The 16,423-nt window shown below is 56.4% G+C and overlaps 1 protein-coding gene across 6 annotated transcripts in view; it reads left to right on the plus strand.

The window, feature by feature from the left end:
• The window catches only part of CCDC33 (coiled-coil domain containing 33), a 102,592-nt gene extending 86,306 nt beyond the window's left edge, over nucleotides 1-16,286 (plus strand). For 2 of the 6 annotated variants that reach the window (XM_027570849.2, XM_027570852.2), the window contains exons 12-20: nucleotides 10,234-10,405; nucleotides 10,651-10,739; nucleotides 10,941-11,069; nucleotides 11,179-11,269; nucleotides 12,240-12,406; nucleotides 12,805-12,906; nucleotides 13,457-13,543; nucleotides 13,863-13,976; nucleotides 14,630-16,286. In XM_027570849.2, the coding sequence (XP_027426650.2) occupies nucleotides 10,234-10,405; nucleotides 10,651-10,739; nucleotides 10,941-11,069; nucleotides 11,179-11,269; nucleotides 12,240-12,406; nucleotides 12,805-12,906; nucleotides 13,457-13,543; nucleotides 13,863-13,976; nucleotides 14,630-14,737 (1,059 nt within the window). In that variant the 3' untranslated portion in view covers nucleotides 14,738-16,286. The other 4 variants (XM_027570854.2, XM_027570853.2, XM_027570851.2 and 1 more) reach the window with 3 other exon arrangements.
• The last annotated feature ends 137 nt before the right edge of the window (nucleotides 16,287-16,423 follow it).

The following is a 16,423-nucleotide window of genomic DNA, read 5'->3' on the forward strand; positions in this document are numbered from 1 at the left end:
CTGTCTGATTTGCAAAGATTTAGGTGGGGTGTGTGTGTGTTCATGTGTGTGTTTGGTACACTTTCTAAACTACATCCAGGTCCAGTGAGGTTTGGGATTTGCTGTGTTACCTTGGACAAAGCACCGCACCTCTCTGGCCCCCATGGGTAATTTTTGGGAGAGGACACCCTTCAGAACCTCCGAGATGGGAGTTCACAGGCAGGTGTAGGAAGATGGGCAGGACCTTTTGGAGGAAGGACGTGTGTGTGGCTGGACAGCAAGACAGCCCCCTATGCCTCCCCCCCCCCCCCTCAGCTGGCCTGCTCAGGCCAGCCTTAGTCCGAGGCCTGAAGGCAGAGCATCTGTGGGAGGCGGCTGCCCTCTGCCGGCTACGGAGGCAAACCACAGGACAGGAGCCTGGGCCTGCCCGCAACGGGGCCTTGGCCTGGCAACCCAGAGGGTGGATGGCTGCCCAGGGCCGGGCAAGGAGGGGAACGGTGGGTGCCAGGCCCAGCAGACCTGCCGCCCTGGTTCAGGCTCACCGCCCACCCTCTGCACCCACCCCACCCGCTGCCGTGCCCTGCCACCCACACTGCCTCTGATCCCGACACCTGTCTACACCTGCCCCGGCCTCAAGCTTCTTCCTCCCCCTCGGAGAGTGAAGTCCCTCCCTGCTCTTACCCCCGCTCCAGCCCGGGACTCCCATACACCCTCTCCCTGCCTATCTCCTCATTCTCCCGAAAGTCCTTTCTCTGTCCACCCCCACGCCTCTCCCCCTCCCTCTGTCCCTTCTCAACCTCACTGTCCCCCTCACCGCCTTCTGGCTTTCAGAGCAAGGGCCAAGGTCACCAGGGGTCACCTCCTCAAGGCCGCGCCCAGAGGCTCCCTCGGCAGATCAGAAGCTGTTGAGCCTTCTCGCCTTTTCGCTTTTTTTTTTTTAAGATTTTATTTATTTATTTGACAGAGAGAGAGCACAGAGAGGCAGAGCGGCAGAGGCAGAGGGAGAAGCAGGCTCCCCACTGAGCAGGGAGCCCGATGTGGGGCTCGATCCCAGGACCCTGGGATCATGACCTGAGCTGAAGGCAGACGCTTAACCGACTGAGCTGCTCAGGCACCCCCTTCTTGCCTTTATTCAAAAATCTTTAAATGGTGAAATGTAACCCACATGGGTTGCATTGGACGTAAAAAAACAAAAACAAAAACAAAAGAAACACATCACAACCAAATTCTTAGAAAGCAAATGTCCCTGCCACCACCACCCAGGGCCCGGACCAGAACGGCGCCGGCACCCAGAAGCCCCTTGTCCCCCTCCTCCCCTGGCATGACCACGTCGGCGGTGCCTTCTCGTCTGGCTTTGCTGCTTTATCCTGTCACCACCTAAGTGTGCCTCCCCGGGCCCTGTGTCATAACAGCCCAGGGCTGACCTTTCTCTAAAGGGCATCACGTCGTTTTGCGTGTGGTTCCCTTGTTGCACTCTGTGTGTGAGCTGCGTCTGTGAGCTTGCTCCGTCCTGTGGTTCCCGTTTTTCGTGGCCGTGTGGTGGTCCCGTGTCCCTCAGCTCTGTCCCGGGGGTCCTCAGTGGCTCGCCAGTTCTTGGACGCTTTGAGGAGGTGGTTTTTACTCTGTATCCAGGTGTTCAGGTTATGAGCAGGCGGCAGGGGGAGAGGCTGTCTTACCCAATGAACCGTGACCCAAAGACCCTCCTCTCTGAAGCTCTGTGGCCTTGGCTTTGCCAGCTGCCCCACCCTTCTCTCTCCCACCTTTCTGGCACTTGCCTTGAACTTGAGGGCTCCTCTCCCACTATCACCTTCATCCTGGAGCCCCCTTCCTCATGCTACACTTCCCTAACTCTGGAAAATCTCCTTCCTGCCAAGGCCTCCCTTAGACCTCCATGGGCTGCCCTCCTCACCCCATCTCCAACCAGGATGCTCCCCAAGCTCGACCATCATCAACTGCCTGTGACCACCCCGTACCCCACATGCCTCACCCCTCCCCAAGTCCAACATCTCCTCCTCCTCCCCACTGGGTGCCTGCACCTCTTCCCTGTCCCCCAAGACCACAGATGATGACTCCTCCTCCTCCTCTCCCTCCTCCTCCCCCTCCTCCCCTCCTCCCCCCCCTTCCCCCTCCTCCCCCTCCCCTTCCTCCCTCCTGCAGCTCCTGCCCTCACCTCTATGCCCGCTGCCTCTGCCGCCCTTGCTGCCTGGCTCACTGCACCTGCCCGGCATTCCCTCTGTGCTGGGCAGCCAGAGGGTTCTTATCTCTCTCTCTCTCTCTCTCTCTCTCACACACACACACACACACACACACACACACACCTGCCTTGCTGCTTAGGCCCTTCGGTGACCCTACAGGACAAGTCCAAGCCCCGGTGACCCTACAGGACAAGTCCAAGCCCCTGAGACGAGCCTTCAAGATCCTCTTCTGTTTGCCCTGCCCCCTCTCCAGCCATACCCCTACGCTCTCCTCCCTGTCCCCTGCTTTCCAGAAATTCCCCTGCTCTGTTTCTCATCACACACTCACCGTCCTGCCTTTGCCACAGCATCTCCTCTGCCCTGAGAGCCCCTACCCCCATCCCCAGGTAACACCTACTCATCTTCAAGAGTCAACTCAGATTATCAGTTTCTCCAGGAAGCCTTCCCAACCGCCGCCCCCCCCCCCAACCCCCGCCTGGGTTAGGAACCTCCTCTGAGTGCCCCTCTGTCTCAGGCACTTCCTGCCATCTCCTCTGTGTAGATAGGGGACCAAGGCAGGCAGGGAGGGACAGCGGGGGGGCTTCTCTGTTCCCTGGCCCCAGCATGGAACAGACCTGGGACACAGTGGGGCTCAGCAAAGGGTGGCTGACTGCTTGTTTATTGAGCTGCTTCCAGCCTCAGTTTTATAACTGGGTCGCTGTGACTTTGGGCATTTAGACAACGAGGGTCTAAAAGCGTTTCTGGTCAACCAAGTTGGTAGTGGTTCCAGGTATATTGGAACGCCCCCACTTGGATGAGGTAACCTCAGGTTCCCCCATAAGAACTTCTTGAGGGGGAGGGGTGCAGTAAGCATTGCCCCCTTCAGGCTTGAGGCGGGGGCTGGGCCTCAGTTTCTGTAAAATGGGGGGAGTCAGATAATCCTACCTCCTGTGCCTGGTACCCGGGGCTATTGTAAGAATAATTTTTTTAAAGCACTCAGAAGGTGGTATGGGGACAGTAGTCAGTGTCATCCTCTGGGCCAGGGCCTGCGCTGGCCCTCCTCACACCCACTCACCCCCCAGCCACCCCTTGTCTTAGGGCTATTTTCGCACCACACGGCTGAGGACCCTGAGGCTCAGAGCGCGGCCGCCACCATCACAGAGGGGCAGAGGGATTATTTGAATCTAGGGCGACCTGATGCTTCTCACCTCCACAGGCTCTGAGAGCCAGGGTCCTGTGGGGGACCAGTGGGTGGGCACTTGGGGTCAGGCATGGGTAAAGCAGCGTCCCCAGAGGATGTGTTAGTCTCCTCCTTAGGGAGGAGACAGGGAAGAGGCTGATAGCCTGTCCACCACCCCCAGAACAGGCCAGGAACTGCGGGGAAGGAGGGAGCAGAGAGGCAGAACCACAGTGGGAATCCGGGCCATGGTGTCCTGCATGTTCTCAAGGCTAGGCTGTGACGCAGAGTGTGGCCCTGAGTGGAGAGCCTCGCCCAGGCTGTGGGGAGAGGTCAGGGCTACCCGCCTGCAGGCCGCAGCTCCCCAGCCTGGCCTCACTGCCCAAGGTCGCTGCTCAGCGGTGGAGGTGGGTGAAGCTGAGGAGGGAGGGTGGGCCGCCGGGCAGCCACCCCTCTGGGTCCCATGGATGGGGGCACTGGCCAGGGTGGAGACTGAGGGAGGTAAGCCAGGGTCCCCCTCCCTCCTCCCTGGGAGAGCCCACTAGCAGACAACAGCCAGGCCAGGGTGGCAGAGAGGCCTATGGAAGGTCTATAGGGCTCATCTCCACGGGCAAAGTCCCAAACGACCCACGGCCCTCCCCCGAGAAGGGGCCATCTGGCCGAGGCTAGGACACCCCAATTTCACCAGGAGTCATGCTCCCTCCACCTCTCTTTCCCTCGCTCTGAGCCTCAGCTCTTTTCATGTGTGTGTGTGTGGGGGGGTGTTAGAAAGAGAGCCTCACTCACCCCCAGGACTGTTCAGAGTTCGAGAACAATGGGCCCTTAGAAAGAGTGGGGCCCTGGATGAGAGGAGGGGGGCTGTCCCCCGCCCCCCCCACTCCCTCCACGCGCTCGGGTGTACGTGCATACACACACGCACCCTGCCCCGTGGACTGTAGAAAGATGAAGGTCAGGCGTGGGAATGGGGGTTCTGGGCACAGTGCTCAGCATGCATGAGGGTGTGAGAGCGTGTGCTGGAGGGGCAGGGTGGCTCGCGTACCTGCGAGAGGCCTCGATGCCAGGCCTCTGAGTTGACACGGAGCTGGGAGGAAGCTGATCCAAACCTTAGGAGCTCACTCGGAACCACGGCCGGCTGTGACGATCTCAGCCCTCCGCATCCCACCCAACACCCAGACTGCCTTGCCCAGGGCTCCCGCATCAAGCAGAGCTCTTCCCTGCCCGGGGCCCCTGGCCCCCTACCCCTACCTCGGGCAGGGCGCATCTGGAGGAGAAGCTGGCAGTGGGATCAGGCAGGCGCATTCAAATTTGCGGTCTTCTTCCCAGCCGGGGCCAGCTGGGGTGGGGACAGTAAGAAGAGGCCACATGGCCACCTCTTCTGACACAGGGAGGCCTGGGCACGTTTGGCTCCCTGAAGAGCAGATAGGGGAACCCTTTCTTCCACCTCCGCCCGGAGGCAGACTTGACCTCAGGGACAAAGGGCAGAATGGGGCCTTGGGACATCAGGTGGACACTGGCTACTCCCCGATCAGTGCCACTCAATTTCTGTAGATTGATTGAGCTCCAAACCAAGCCAGGACTCATTCTTTCTTCTTCTCTCTGGGTGAAGCCCCAGCCTTCCTCAATCAAAGAGGTGCAAGGAGCATAGTTTTTCGAGTAGAGTTGGGTTCCAGTGCTAGACCCATATTTGCAGGCCAGTTGACCTTGGATGTGTCACCGAAGCCATCAGTCTCACAGGATCTTCTGAGGCATTGTGTAGGCCCCTGCCAAGGATCAGTGTGCACCCCTGCTGGTCCTCAGAGGTCCCTGCTTGCAGGCGGAGCAGACTCCGCCAGGCCCTCCGCCATAGGCCTGGAGAGGGCCTCACGGCCTGAAGACGCTGCCAGGAGCGCCTGGGAGCAGCGCCCCTCCAGGAGCATCCAAAACTCAGGGCTGAGAGGAACCTAGTGTCGCTGAGAGCTGGAGGGTCCCCAGAGCAGAACTGTGGTGTGGAAGCTTCGTGGACTTAAGCAGACTTGAGCCAGGATTCATTTATTTTTTAATTCATTAAATGTTTTTAACTCTTTTATGTGGAGTACACACATTCAGACAAATGCACAAAACATAAATGTCTTCTCCTCAGTGATTTATCACAAAGTGAACATACATGTGTCAGCCCCGCGTGTCCCACAGGTCAAGAGGTGCGGCACTGTTGGCACCTCAAAAACTCCCCCCACACCTCCCAGTCACGCCCACCCCAGCTCCCCGCATAGATCTCACACCCTGACTTCTAATTCTAGTGCTTCAGTTTGCCTGGGGTTTTTTTGTTTTGTTTTGTTTTTTATTCATTTAGGGCGCCTGGGTGGCTCAGTCGTTAAGCATCAGCCTTCGGCTCAGGTCATGATCCCAGGGTCCTGGGATCGAGCCCTGCATCGGGCTCCCTGCTCCGCGGGAAGCCTGCTTCTCCCTCTCCCTCTCCCCCTGCTTGTGTTCCCGTGCGTGTGGAAGAGAGGGCGGGACCGGGGGTAAGGGCAAAGGGAGAGGGAGAAGCAGACTGCTCAAACAGCAGGGATCCAACGTTGGGGGGGGCTCAATTTGAGCCAAATCTCTATGGAATCATTGGGTAGGTACTTTGTGTCCGACTTCTTTTGCTTGAGATTATGTGTGAGAGCTTCCTGCCCGTGGTTTCATGTAGTTGGCACTCATTTATTTTTACTGCTGTTTATATTCCATTGTATGTCTCTGTTCGACTGTGATGGACATTTGTGTGATTTCCAGTTGGGATTAATACAAATAATGCTGCGAGGAATGTTCTCACACCTGCTTCTTGATGCGTGGATGCATGCGTTTGTGCTGGGTATACACCCAGGTGTATAATTGCAGGATCGTAGGCTATGCCTACATTCAACCTGAATGGCATCCTGTAAGCAGAGGGTTCTCCAAAGTGGTGGTGGCCCTTCAGGTCCCCCAACAGTGAAGAAGTGTTCCACGTGTTCCACACCCTCACCCACATTTGACACGGTTGGGATTGTTTTGTTCTGTTTTTGTCATTCTAGTGGGCGTATAGTAATACCTCATTGTGGTTTTAAATGACTAAAGACGGTGGGCACCAATTCACATGCTTATTGACTTATTCTGTCAAGTGCCAGTTCAATCTTTTGTCCATTATTCCCTTGAGGGGTCTGTCTTTTTCTTCCTTATTTGTAGGAGTTATTTTTATATCTGAATATGAGCCGACGGTCTGTTATGCGTGTTGCAAATATCTCCTACTGGTCTTGCCTACTCACTCCCTTAATAATGTCTTTTCATGAATAGAGGTTCTTAACTTTTTTTTTTGTTGCTTTTTTTTTTTTAAGACTTTTTATTTATTTGACAGAGAGAGAAGGAACACAAGCAGGGGGAGTGGGAGAGGGAGAAGCAGGCTTCCCGCGGAGCAGGGAGCCCGATGCGGGGCTCGATCCCAGGACCCTGGGATCATGACCTGAGCCGAAGGCAGACACCTAACTACTGAGCCACTCAGGCGTCCCTAGAGGTTCTTAACTTAAATGGACCAAATTTATCAATCTTTTCTATTCTGACTTGTGCTTTTTCATGTCCTGTTGTTCAAAAGCTTTTCCTCCCTGAAGTTCTTAATGATATTCTTATCCTTGTCTTTTAGAATCCTTACTGTTTTACCTTTTATACTTAGATCTCCATCTTTCTGGAATTTATTGTTGTTTATGATATGTGATGGCAGCCAAGTTTCCCCTTTCCTATATAGATATCATACTGACACAGTATCATCTGCTACAATCACAGTCTTATCCCTGCAGTCCTTGAATACCATCCTTGTCATGAGTTCAGAGTCCATATATATGTGGATCTGTTTCAAGACTCTCTATTCTACTTCTTTGACCTACTTATCAATCTTTGCACTAATATTACCCTGTCTTAATTACTGTTACTTTATCATAAGTCTTGATAGCTGATAAAGTAAGTCTTCCCCACTGTTCCTCTTCAAAAATATTTTAGTTATATTGCCCTTTTTATTTCTCACCTATTATAGAATCAGCTTGTCTATTTCTACACATACACACATGTTATGATTTTGATCAGAAGTGCATTAAGTCTATAAATCAATTTTGGAAAGAACTAATCCTTCAAATATTGCATCTTTCAATCCATGAACATGGTATGACCCCCATTGTGTTTAGATTAAAATTATTTTAAATTAGATGAATAATATATGGATATATTCTTATTAGAAATATAAAATGAGGGACACCTGGGTGGCTCAGTTGGTTAAGTGCCCAACTCTTGGTTTCGGCTCAGGTCACAATCTCAGAGTCTTGAAATCAAGTCCCATGTTGGACTCCACGCTGGACGTGGAGCCTGCTTAAGATTCTCTCTCTCCCTCTCCCTCTGCCTGTCCACCCCCCCCAAATTCACACACTCTCTCCCTCTCTCTCTCAAATATATATACTTTTATATATTATATTAAAAATATATATGATTAGAAAGGAAACAAGTATTCCTTTCCCCTCCCAAACAGAGCAGCAACCACTGTTCTTATATAGCTGTATGCAATGCACGCCCACACACGCGTGCGCACACACACACACATTTTGGATGGGATCATAGCAATTTGCCACATGCTTTTTTTATTTAACAATATTGTGCCGACATCTCTCTGTGTCAGAACAATCTACCGAGGTCGCTCTCTATGAGTACTCCATGCAGCCCCGGCAGAAGTCTGTGGCCTGAACTCACTGAGCATCCTGGAACACTACTCTTGCACGTGTGTGTGTGTTCCTCTAGGAGATTTAATCCTACAAGCAAAGAAACCCATTTGGATACTGCTGTAATTATTCAGAGATGACATAATGAAAGCCGAAACGGGGCTGGGGAAGGAGAAGGGGGACAAATTTCCTTTTCCAAAATAACACGTGCTTCCTCTTGACAGTCTCCTGGGCCTCCCACTCCTGTGTCAGTCTCAGGGCTGCCATAGATGGAAGATGCAGGGCCCAGCAGAGGGGTGGGCACTGTCTGTCATGCATGTTGGGAAACAAGGATGAGGAGGAAGGGGTCTGACCTGATGATTAAAGCAGCTGCTGAGCAGAAATGGGGCAGGATGAGAATGGGATGAGAATCCAGGGCCTACCTGTCCTGCGCAAGGCCTGAGCCAGCTGCCGCACACGCTGACTCTAAGCTCCGAGGCAACCTGTGCTTAGCCTTTCAGAGGGCTCTGAGGCTCAGAAAGCTGGAGGGGCCTGTCTAGGCTCAGTGAGTCAGTGGCCACACCGGGCTTCTGACCAAGGCCTGACCACAAGGCCCTGTGTGTGCGTGTGCAGTCTCTAGGCCGAGTCGCTTAGTTAACGATGCTGCCCAAGGACACCAGATGGGCCGATCTAGAGGCGCCAAGGCCTGGAACTCAACTGGGGCAGGTGCTGGGGAGATGGACCCTGCACTGGCACCAGTTAGAGGGAGTCCGGCCAGAAAGCTAGACAGTGGCAGGTGACAAGTGGTGTCTGATGAGTCCCCGCTGTCTGGGAACCCTTCTCCAAGGAACCAGTGGCCCACATGCAGCAGGTTGGAGGCAGTGGCTGGGAGCCAGGCCACAGCCCCAGTCAGCAGGGGGCCCAGGAGGGAGTTGGGGGCCGAACTCTGCTTCCTGGAAACTTGGGGGTCTGGCCCGGCCGAGGAGCCCCACTCCCACATGCCAGGCCTCCACAGCTTCAGAAGGGCCACCGGCTGCCAGGGCTTAGCAAACTCTGCCCGCCTCACTTCCCCCCCTCCCACCTCCTCCCCCTCTATCAACCTTCCTGGCCTCACATTTTGAGTGCCTCTTTTATATTTATATTTAAGAAATTCCCTTTTAAAAACTTTTTTATAAATAACAGTAGGGAATTTTTTTTTTACTACAAAGCAAATGCCATTAGTGTAGCCCATTCATCTCCTATGCACACATGAAGGCAGACGTTAATTTTTTTCCCAAACTGAGATTACACCAACCATCCTTTTCGGGAAGCTGCTCCTAGCACTTCTCAGCATGCTGTGCAGTTTCCCTGGATGGGGGCATTGGGCAGGATTGCATAGCACTTAAGAACACAGACTCGAGCGAGGACCAGCAGGCCTGGGTCTCAGACCCTCTCTCCGCCACTCACTAGTTTTGTGACTGAGCAAGTTACACGCCTCTCTGGACCTTGGTTTCCCCTTCAGTGCAATGAGGATGATGACAGGCTGGATGTGAGGCTCAGTGTGGGGACTAAGTGAGGGAGGGCCTAACCCAGAGGCACACTTGGTGCTCAGTGAGCCCCAGATATTAGGACTATTGTTACTCCTAATCAAAGACAGAGCCCGGCAGCCTGGCCCCACCTCATACCCTAGATCTTGTAGCTGGATCCCAGTCCTGACCTCAAGTCTTTATCTGGGTCTCCTGGGCCTACCGGATGTCTCTTCCTGCACCCCGGGGTGGTCGGGGGGAATGGGGCCTGGGCTCAACTCCCAAGTAGCATTCACTGGGAATTCTGAAGGTTCTTCTCCAGGTTCTCAGTGACATGAGTAAGGACAGGGATTAGAAAAGGGTGAAGGAGAAGGCAGAGAAGTGGCTTGGAGTTAGCCAGGCCCTGGAAACCCAGCCCCGGAGCCTTTCGAGTCTCTGCCACTCATGAGCTCCCTCAACAGGGGTGCGAGCCCCAGGTCCCTCCTCGTTGGCATCACGAGAAGAGACATGGCCCTTGGGAGAGACCATTGGCATGACTGCTCTCCCATGGCCAGGAGAGGTGGGGGTCGTGTCATTACCACCCCGTTAAGGAGTTGCTAAGACTCAAGGGTACAGCTTGGGGTTCACTCTGCTCATTGGCCCACTGAATTCCAAGTGGGGGTGCAGATGTGGGGTGGGGGCCCCAGTGGGGCTGGGGACCTGGTTTTGAGCTCTGGGACCCACAGGAGATGAACAACTACCAGCGGGCCATGCAGAAGATGGCAGAGGACATCCTGTCGCTGCGGAAACACACCAGCATGCTGGAGGCCGAGAACCGCATGCTGAGGAGCCAGCTGACCCAGGAGGAGGTGGAAGAGGAGCAGGACAACGCCAACAAAGCCCAGAAGCTGGATGAGGGTATACGGGCCACTGAGAGCATCTGGGTGCCTGCCCGAGCCCAGCTCTGGATTGCAGACCGGGGTGGTGGGGACACTTTCCCAGCCGTGCCTGCTCCTGGACACTAGTGGGGTCCTCTCCGGGATGGGGACTGGAGACTCCAGTCCTGTCTCGAGCTCCAGGACTGAGAGACATCTGTCCCTGCCCCCCAGCTCTGCTGAGCTGGGAGATGCCTCTTCCCTGAGACAGCTCCCCCACCCCACCAGTGTCCATGAAGCAGAAACTGCTGCTGAGTGAGCTGGATCTGAAGAAACTGAGGGACAAAGTGCAGCATTTGCAGAATGAGCTGATTCGAGTGAGCTGGGGCTGGGGGTTGGGGGGCATAGGGCAGGGGAAGCAGAGAGGAAGGGAGCTGGGGGATGTCCAGAGCAGTGTCTGGGAGCAGAAGGGAGAGAGGCGTGGAGGGAAGGGGGCACTGCAATGGGAGACTCAGCAGAGGGGCCAAGCGTGACCCCGGGCACCCCTTCTTTCCCCCCCTTCCCTCCCCCACCATCAGAAGAATGATCGAGAGGAGCTGCTCCTCCTGCACCAGGCTCAGCAGCCACAGGCGGCGCTGCTGAAGCGGTACCAGGACAAGCTACAGAAGATGAAGGCGCTGGAGGAGACCGTGCGGCACCAGGAGAAGGCAGGTGCCACAGGGACCAGCCCGCCAGGCGCCAGCCCTGGGCGGGGAGGTGCACCACCCCCCACCCCCAACCCCGCGGCCAGCCCAGCCTTTGTGCTTTGCCCTCCAGGTGATCGAGAAGATGGAGCGGGTGCTGGAGGACAAGCTGCGGGACAGGAAGGACCCCCTGCTCAACAGGCTACAGGGAAAGCCCACCATGGGTGAGTCCGCTCCGCAGCTTTTGTCCCATCCCTGGGGGCCCAGCCTTCCTGGAGCATCGGCTTCAGGAGCAGAACTGGGGCAAAGGATGCTACCCCGCTACTGAGGCAGGCAGTGAGGGGCTCCCAAAGGTCCCCTGGGCTCCGTTCTCCTGCCAAGAAGCCCCTCGGGACACATGGGGACAGTGTGTGACCCAGGCTAGAAAGACAGCGGGCCCTGCTCAGAGCCACAGAGAGGCCCCGCAGACTGGAGTGAGCAGGCAGGGGCTGCCCGGGCCCTTCTGGAACTTCCTCATCTCCCCATTGTCTTCAGAGTCTGCTTCTACAAAACAAACGGCCCTTGTTTGTTTCCTCCGCTGACGTTAACCAGAGCCACCTAGAAGGGCCAGTCTGAGGTGGCTCTGGGGGAGGTGGGGGAGAACCAGGTCCAGCCGTACTGGGCCGGCCCCGGGCAGAGGATTTCCCTGAGCCATGTGTGCAGCCTCGCCAGCCGGGAAACCCCATGTGCCCAGCCCTGTGGCAGCCTTCACTGCAAGGGGGTGTGTGGGGGGGGGGCGGGGGGCGGCTGCATTTCAGAAGGCCTTTGGAAAACTGTGCAAGCTGGGGCTGCCTTTCAGGAACCCCGAGGTCATCCCAGAGTGGGATGAGAGAGGGGAAGGCAGTCTAGGGCGGGCAAAGGCCCAGGGAGTGACAATGGCAGGAGCAGAGAAGGGAGGAGAGAGAGAGGTGAAGAGCTAAAATCGACCCAGGACCAAAGGCCGGGGAGTGGTTATGGAGAACACGGGGGTCAGATTCTAAAAGAGCCTAGAATGATGGGCTGAGGCATGTGGATCTGATTCCCCTGGCAGCAGGGAGCCATTGAAGGCTTGGGAGCAGAGGAGGGGCAGAATGGAGCAAAATGCTGGGGCAGATCAGGCTGGGGACAGGCCGACAGGAAAGCCTGTCTCACGAAGAGCTGTGGCCACGTCTGCAGCCTTCCCCGTGCTCTCCGCCTCTGGTCTTCCCCCGGGGCCGACAGGAGAGAACCTGCCTGTGGACCTGTACTCAGTCCTGCTGGCGGAAAACTCCAGGCTGCGGGCAGAGCTGGAGAAGAACCGCCACCAGTCGGCGCCCATCATCCTGCAGCAGCAGGCGCTGCCGGTAAGAGCCGCCCCCACGCGGGGGGCCTGGGCCTGCCTGTGCCGGCCGCCGGGCACTCGGCAACCGTGCCCAGCCCAATCCAAGCTGAAGACCATGATGCCGAGCGAGGCTTCCCAGGGTCCCCCATGTGCCTGGAGACTCCTGGAGTGCCAACTCTCAGGCCCGCCTCTTTCCTCCTGGGGGACACACATGGGTCTGAAAGCTCCGCCTTTGCCCTCCTCTTGCAGCCTGGGAGAAAGCAAGCCCCTAATGGCCCTTGACCTTTGATCCCTGACCCCTTTCTGCCACCTGGCTGGCCTGCACTTGGGACTCCACACAAGCCTCTCTGAGTTCCGTCCTGGAACATTTCCTGGGATTGGTACAGCCTTGGAGAGAGAGCCCTTTTCCCCCCATCCCAGGTGGACCCCAGGGAGTTGGGAGCAGGAGGAGACCTGGCAGAGAGACTACAAGAGACAGATGGCCCAGGCCACTCCAAGGGCACAGAGGCCCTGCCCGCACAGGTGGGTGCCCCTGGCCCCGGAAGTGCCCCGGCCCCGCTCCATCTCCAAGGCTGCTGCAGGCACCCCTGCTTTACGCAAACCCAAAGACAAGACATTTGGAATTACAGAAGAGGGGTGGGCAGGGGACACAGGAGGGTTTTTCTCTTCATCCCAGGACTTACAGGAGATGAGTTCTGTTTGAACATTCCCCTGGTGCGTGGACGTCTGGGTAAAGTGTGGGGACGGGGAGCCCTCACTTTACAAAAAGACTCCCTGTTCAAGCGTCCTTTCTGTGCGCTACTCTGCCTAGTACATTTTACATTTAGAAAGTGATGTATAGAAACTCCATATAACCAAAATCTGTGGGGAGAACAGCGGTGAAAAAAGCAGCTGCCATCTCAGGTCAACCTCGGGAAAGAGGGTTTGGCCCTGGGTCTGAGGCTCTGCGTCGGGGAGCTGAGCTGGGAACTCACACCTGGCTGGTTTCTGCCTCAGTAGCTCACGGCCTCCTGAGCCCACGTGGCTGCAGTCCCCAGTGGGAGCCAGGTGTGAGCTTCTGCTTTGCCCACAGGATCTCCTTGCCAGTACCTCAGACAAGTTCAATCTTCTGGCCAAGCTAGAACGAGCTCAGAGCCGGATCCTATCCCTGGAAAGCCAGGTAGGCGAGCCAGGCTGGCGTCAGTCAGCCTGCGCAGGCTCACCACTCAGCAACCCTTGACCAGAGTCAGGCTCCAAGTGTGACCAGGGTTGTGGCTCAGTGTGTGCCCAAGGGCAGGGCCCAGTATGTTGTTGGAACTCAAGGAGGGCCCATCTGTGCCTTAATCGGACTGTCATTTGGCCCCTCCCCGCCCACCCCTGGCATGCCCGCTGTCTCCAGAAGGTAGTGGGCCCACGTTGCCCGGGCTCTGGTTGTCCTGCTTGCAGGGATGGGCCCTGCTGCCCAGCGGGTCCCTATCTGTCCCTCTCCATGGCTGCAGTTAGAGGACTCGGCCCGACGCTGGGGACGTGAGAGGCAGGACTTGGCCACACGGCTGCAGGAGCAAGAATATGGCTTGGGCCGCCCCTCAAACTCCGTCGTCACTGACCTGCCTGTGAGTGATCTCTCTGGACAAGATCCGTGGGGTGCAGGCAGCGCGGCTGGCAGCTGCCACCCCCGACCCCGAGTTCCTGGGCCCTGAGAAGGACTGTCCAGAAGACCTGCGCTCAGCTCCTGCCCTGTTACCATCAGGAGCCCTGGCCTGGTCGCCATGCCCCACCTGCCCAAGGGGAATAGAAAGCCCCCCGAGACCACCCTTTCCCAAGGGTGGTGGTGAGAATCAAGGGGACATGGCCATGGATGAGGGTTGCCCCTGCAGGCATTTCTGGAATGTTTTGGCACTGGCTGTACTTTAGCACTGGGTTTGCGCCTAGGCAGAGTAGCTGTGGCCCCCACCCAAGTCCAGAGCCCCGAAGGCTCTCCCGGGAGCGCATCCTCTTGGGCCCTTCAACGCTGCCCACCTTCCGGTGGTGGGGGCACACGGTGCCAGAGAGAAAGGCTGCTGGCTTCGTCCGCACAAACAGGCCTGTTCACAACTGCCCCTCAAGCTCGGCCCCAGGCGAAACACGTTTGGAATCCTCTGTGAAGGCAGGGCCCGCTGTATTTGGATCCTCTGAGGCCTGGCTTGCCAGGCAAGATGCGCTCTCTGATGGGTCCCCTCACCGGGGGCAGGGGCGTACTCACCTCCCTTTGCTTTGCATACCGCAGGACTCCTTGGCCCACGCCAAGGACCACAGGCGACCCTCGAAGCTGGACCCTCTGATGCCCAGCTCGGAGACTAAGCTCAACAAGCCCTCAAACTCCGGAAAAACCTGAGTCTTAGCAGACCTGAGTAGCTGGAGCAGGCCTCCCTCTCTGTGTGCTGGGGAGTCTCATTCCACCCCCCAGATGACTGTATTAAATGCCATAGGTCAGTGAGCATTCACCTCTTTCCTGGAATAGGGCAGCCAAGGGGACCCAGCTTCCTCCTGCCAGACCCCACTCTGAACCCAGGCCCTCCACTGCAGCCCTATAGTCTCCTGCCTATCCCAGAAACTACCATTTTGGGAGAGTCAGGGGCCATAGTGGACCCAGGAAGGTGGGGGAGAAGAGGCCTTCCAAAGCAGGAACCCTTCCAGAACTCCAGAAGAAATGAGATGACCAGAGTCCAGCTCTGTTGGAAAATGTGAGGGAGGCTGGGACTTTCCACTTGCCCCCAAACATCTCATATCTGAAATCCCTTCTTCCAAGTTTGGTTTATCTGTTTCTCAGGAAAGGAAAGACTTAAAGCCTGCCCGTGGCAATCAATTACGTATTAGTGTGAAATACCCCCATTTACCGGGCTAGGCTGAGCTGGCAATGTTGTGTCCAAATACAGCCAGGGACAGGAAAGCAGATGGGGCCCAGGGAAGGAGCCCTCCGCTGAGAATCAGGAGGCCTGAATTCTAGCTGCAAGCATGCTGTGTGACCTTGAGTGACTCTAGCAACCTCTCTGGGCTTCCATTTCCCCATCTATCCCATGCAGAGCTTGCCTTCTTTGATGGTAAGCCCCTTTCCAGCTCTAACACTTCTGAGTCAAAGAAAACTTGGGCCCAGAGAAGAGAAAGGAAGCAGGAAGGAGAGAGAAAGCCAACAAGAAAGAGGATTGTATGGTAGGGAAAAGCAGAAAGTCTCCAAAAGTGGACTCAGAGCCTACAGATGCTGGTAGAAGAGACCAAGGCTGCAGGGCCACTGTCCTGAGCAGGATTAGCTCCCCTGTCTGCCTGCAGGACTTAGACCTGGCTAGCAGAGGGCCAGGAAGGATCAGGCACCCGGTCAGATCAGGAATTATGGACTCAGAAGGGGTTAAGAGGGCTGAAATTGGGACCAGTGTCCGACAGTCCAAATAATGTACCAAACTCAGCCACAGTCTTCTTGCCTAGAGCCTGGGCAAGTGGACACATCCCCCTAGAACAGGAAGCTGAGGCCTGGGGAAGCCCAGAGAAAGGTCAGGTGGGATAAAGAAAGCATGCTGGCCTCTTATTCTCTAGGTCAGTCACCTCACACCAGACCCTCACTCACAGGCTTCGGCCCTAGCTTCCCCCAAATCTCTCGCTGGGCCTTAGCAGGGAGTCCTCAAGACCCCATCGGGAACTCCCACCCAGGGATCAGCCAGTCAGAGCCTGGCAAGAGCCTCACTTCTGCTAGGTGGCCCAGAAGTCAGGATTGGCCCACACCTCTCAGGCCACCCTGTTTCCTCAACAGAAACCAGGTCCTTTATCCCTCTGCCTACTGCTTGAGTAGCTCCCCGCACCGTGGCAATAGCCCGCCGCCTGCCTTCTCTGCCTCACCCCCACCCCAGGCAGCAAGGAGGGCGACCCTACTGGCCCCTGAGCTGCTGTAGGTGTGTGGGGGGGGTCCCAGCAGAGAGAGCTTCAAGCGCAGCTGCCTCGGGTCCCCCATTCATGCTCAGATCCCACTGTTGACCCAGGCCAGGGAGCATCTCCACAGGAGCGATGGCTACCTTGGGGGTCAGATAGAAAT

Source organism: Zalophus californianus, chromosome 6 (assembly GCF_009762305.2).
Source record: "Zalophus californianus isolate mZalCal1 chromosome 6, mZalCal1.pri.v2, whole genome shotgun sequence".
Lineage (NCBI taxonomy): Eukaryota > Metazoa > Chordata > Mammalia > Carnivora > Otariidae > Zalophus > Zalophus californianus.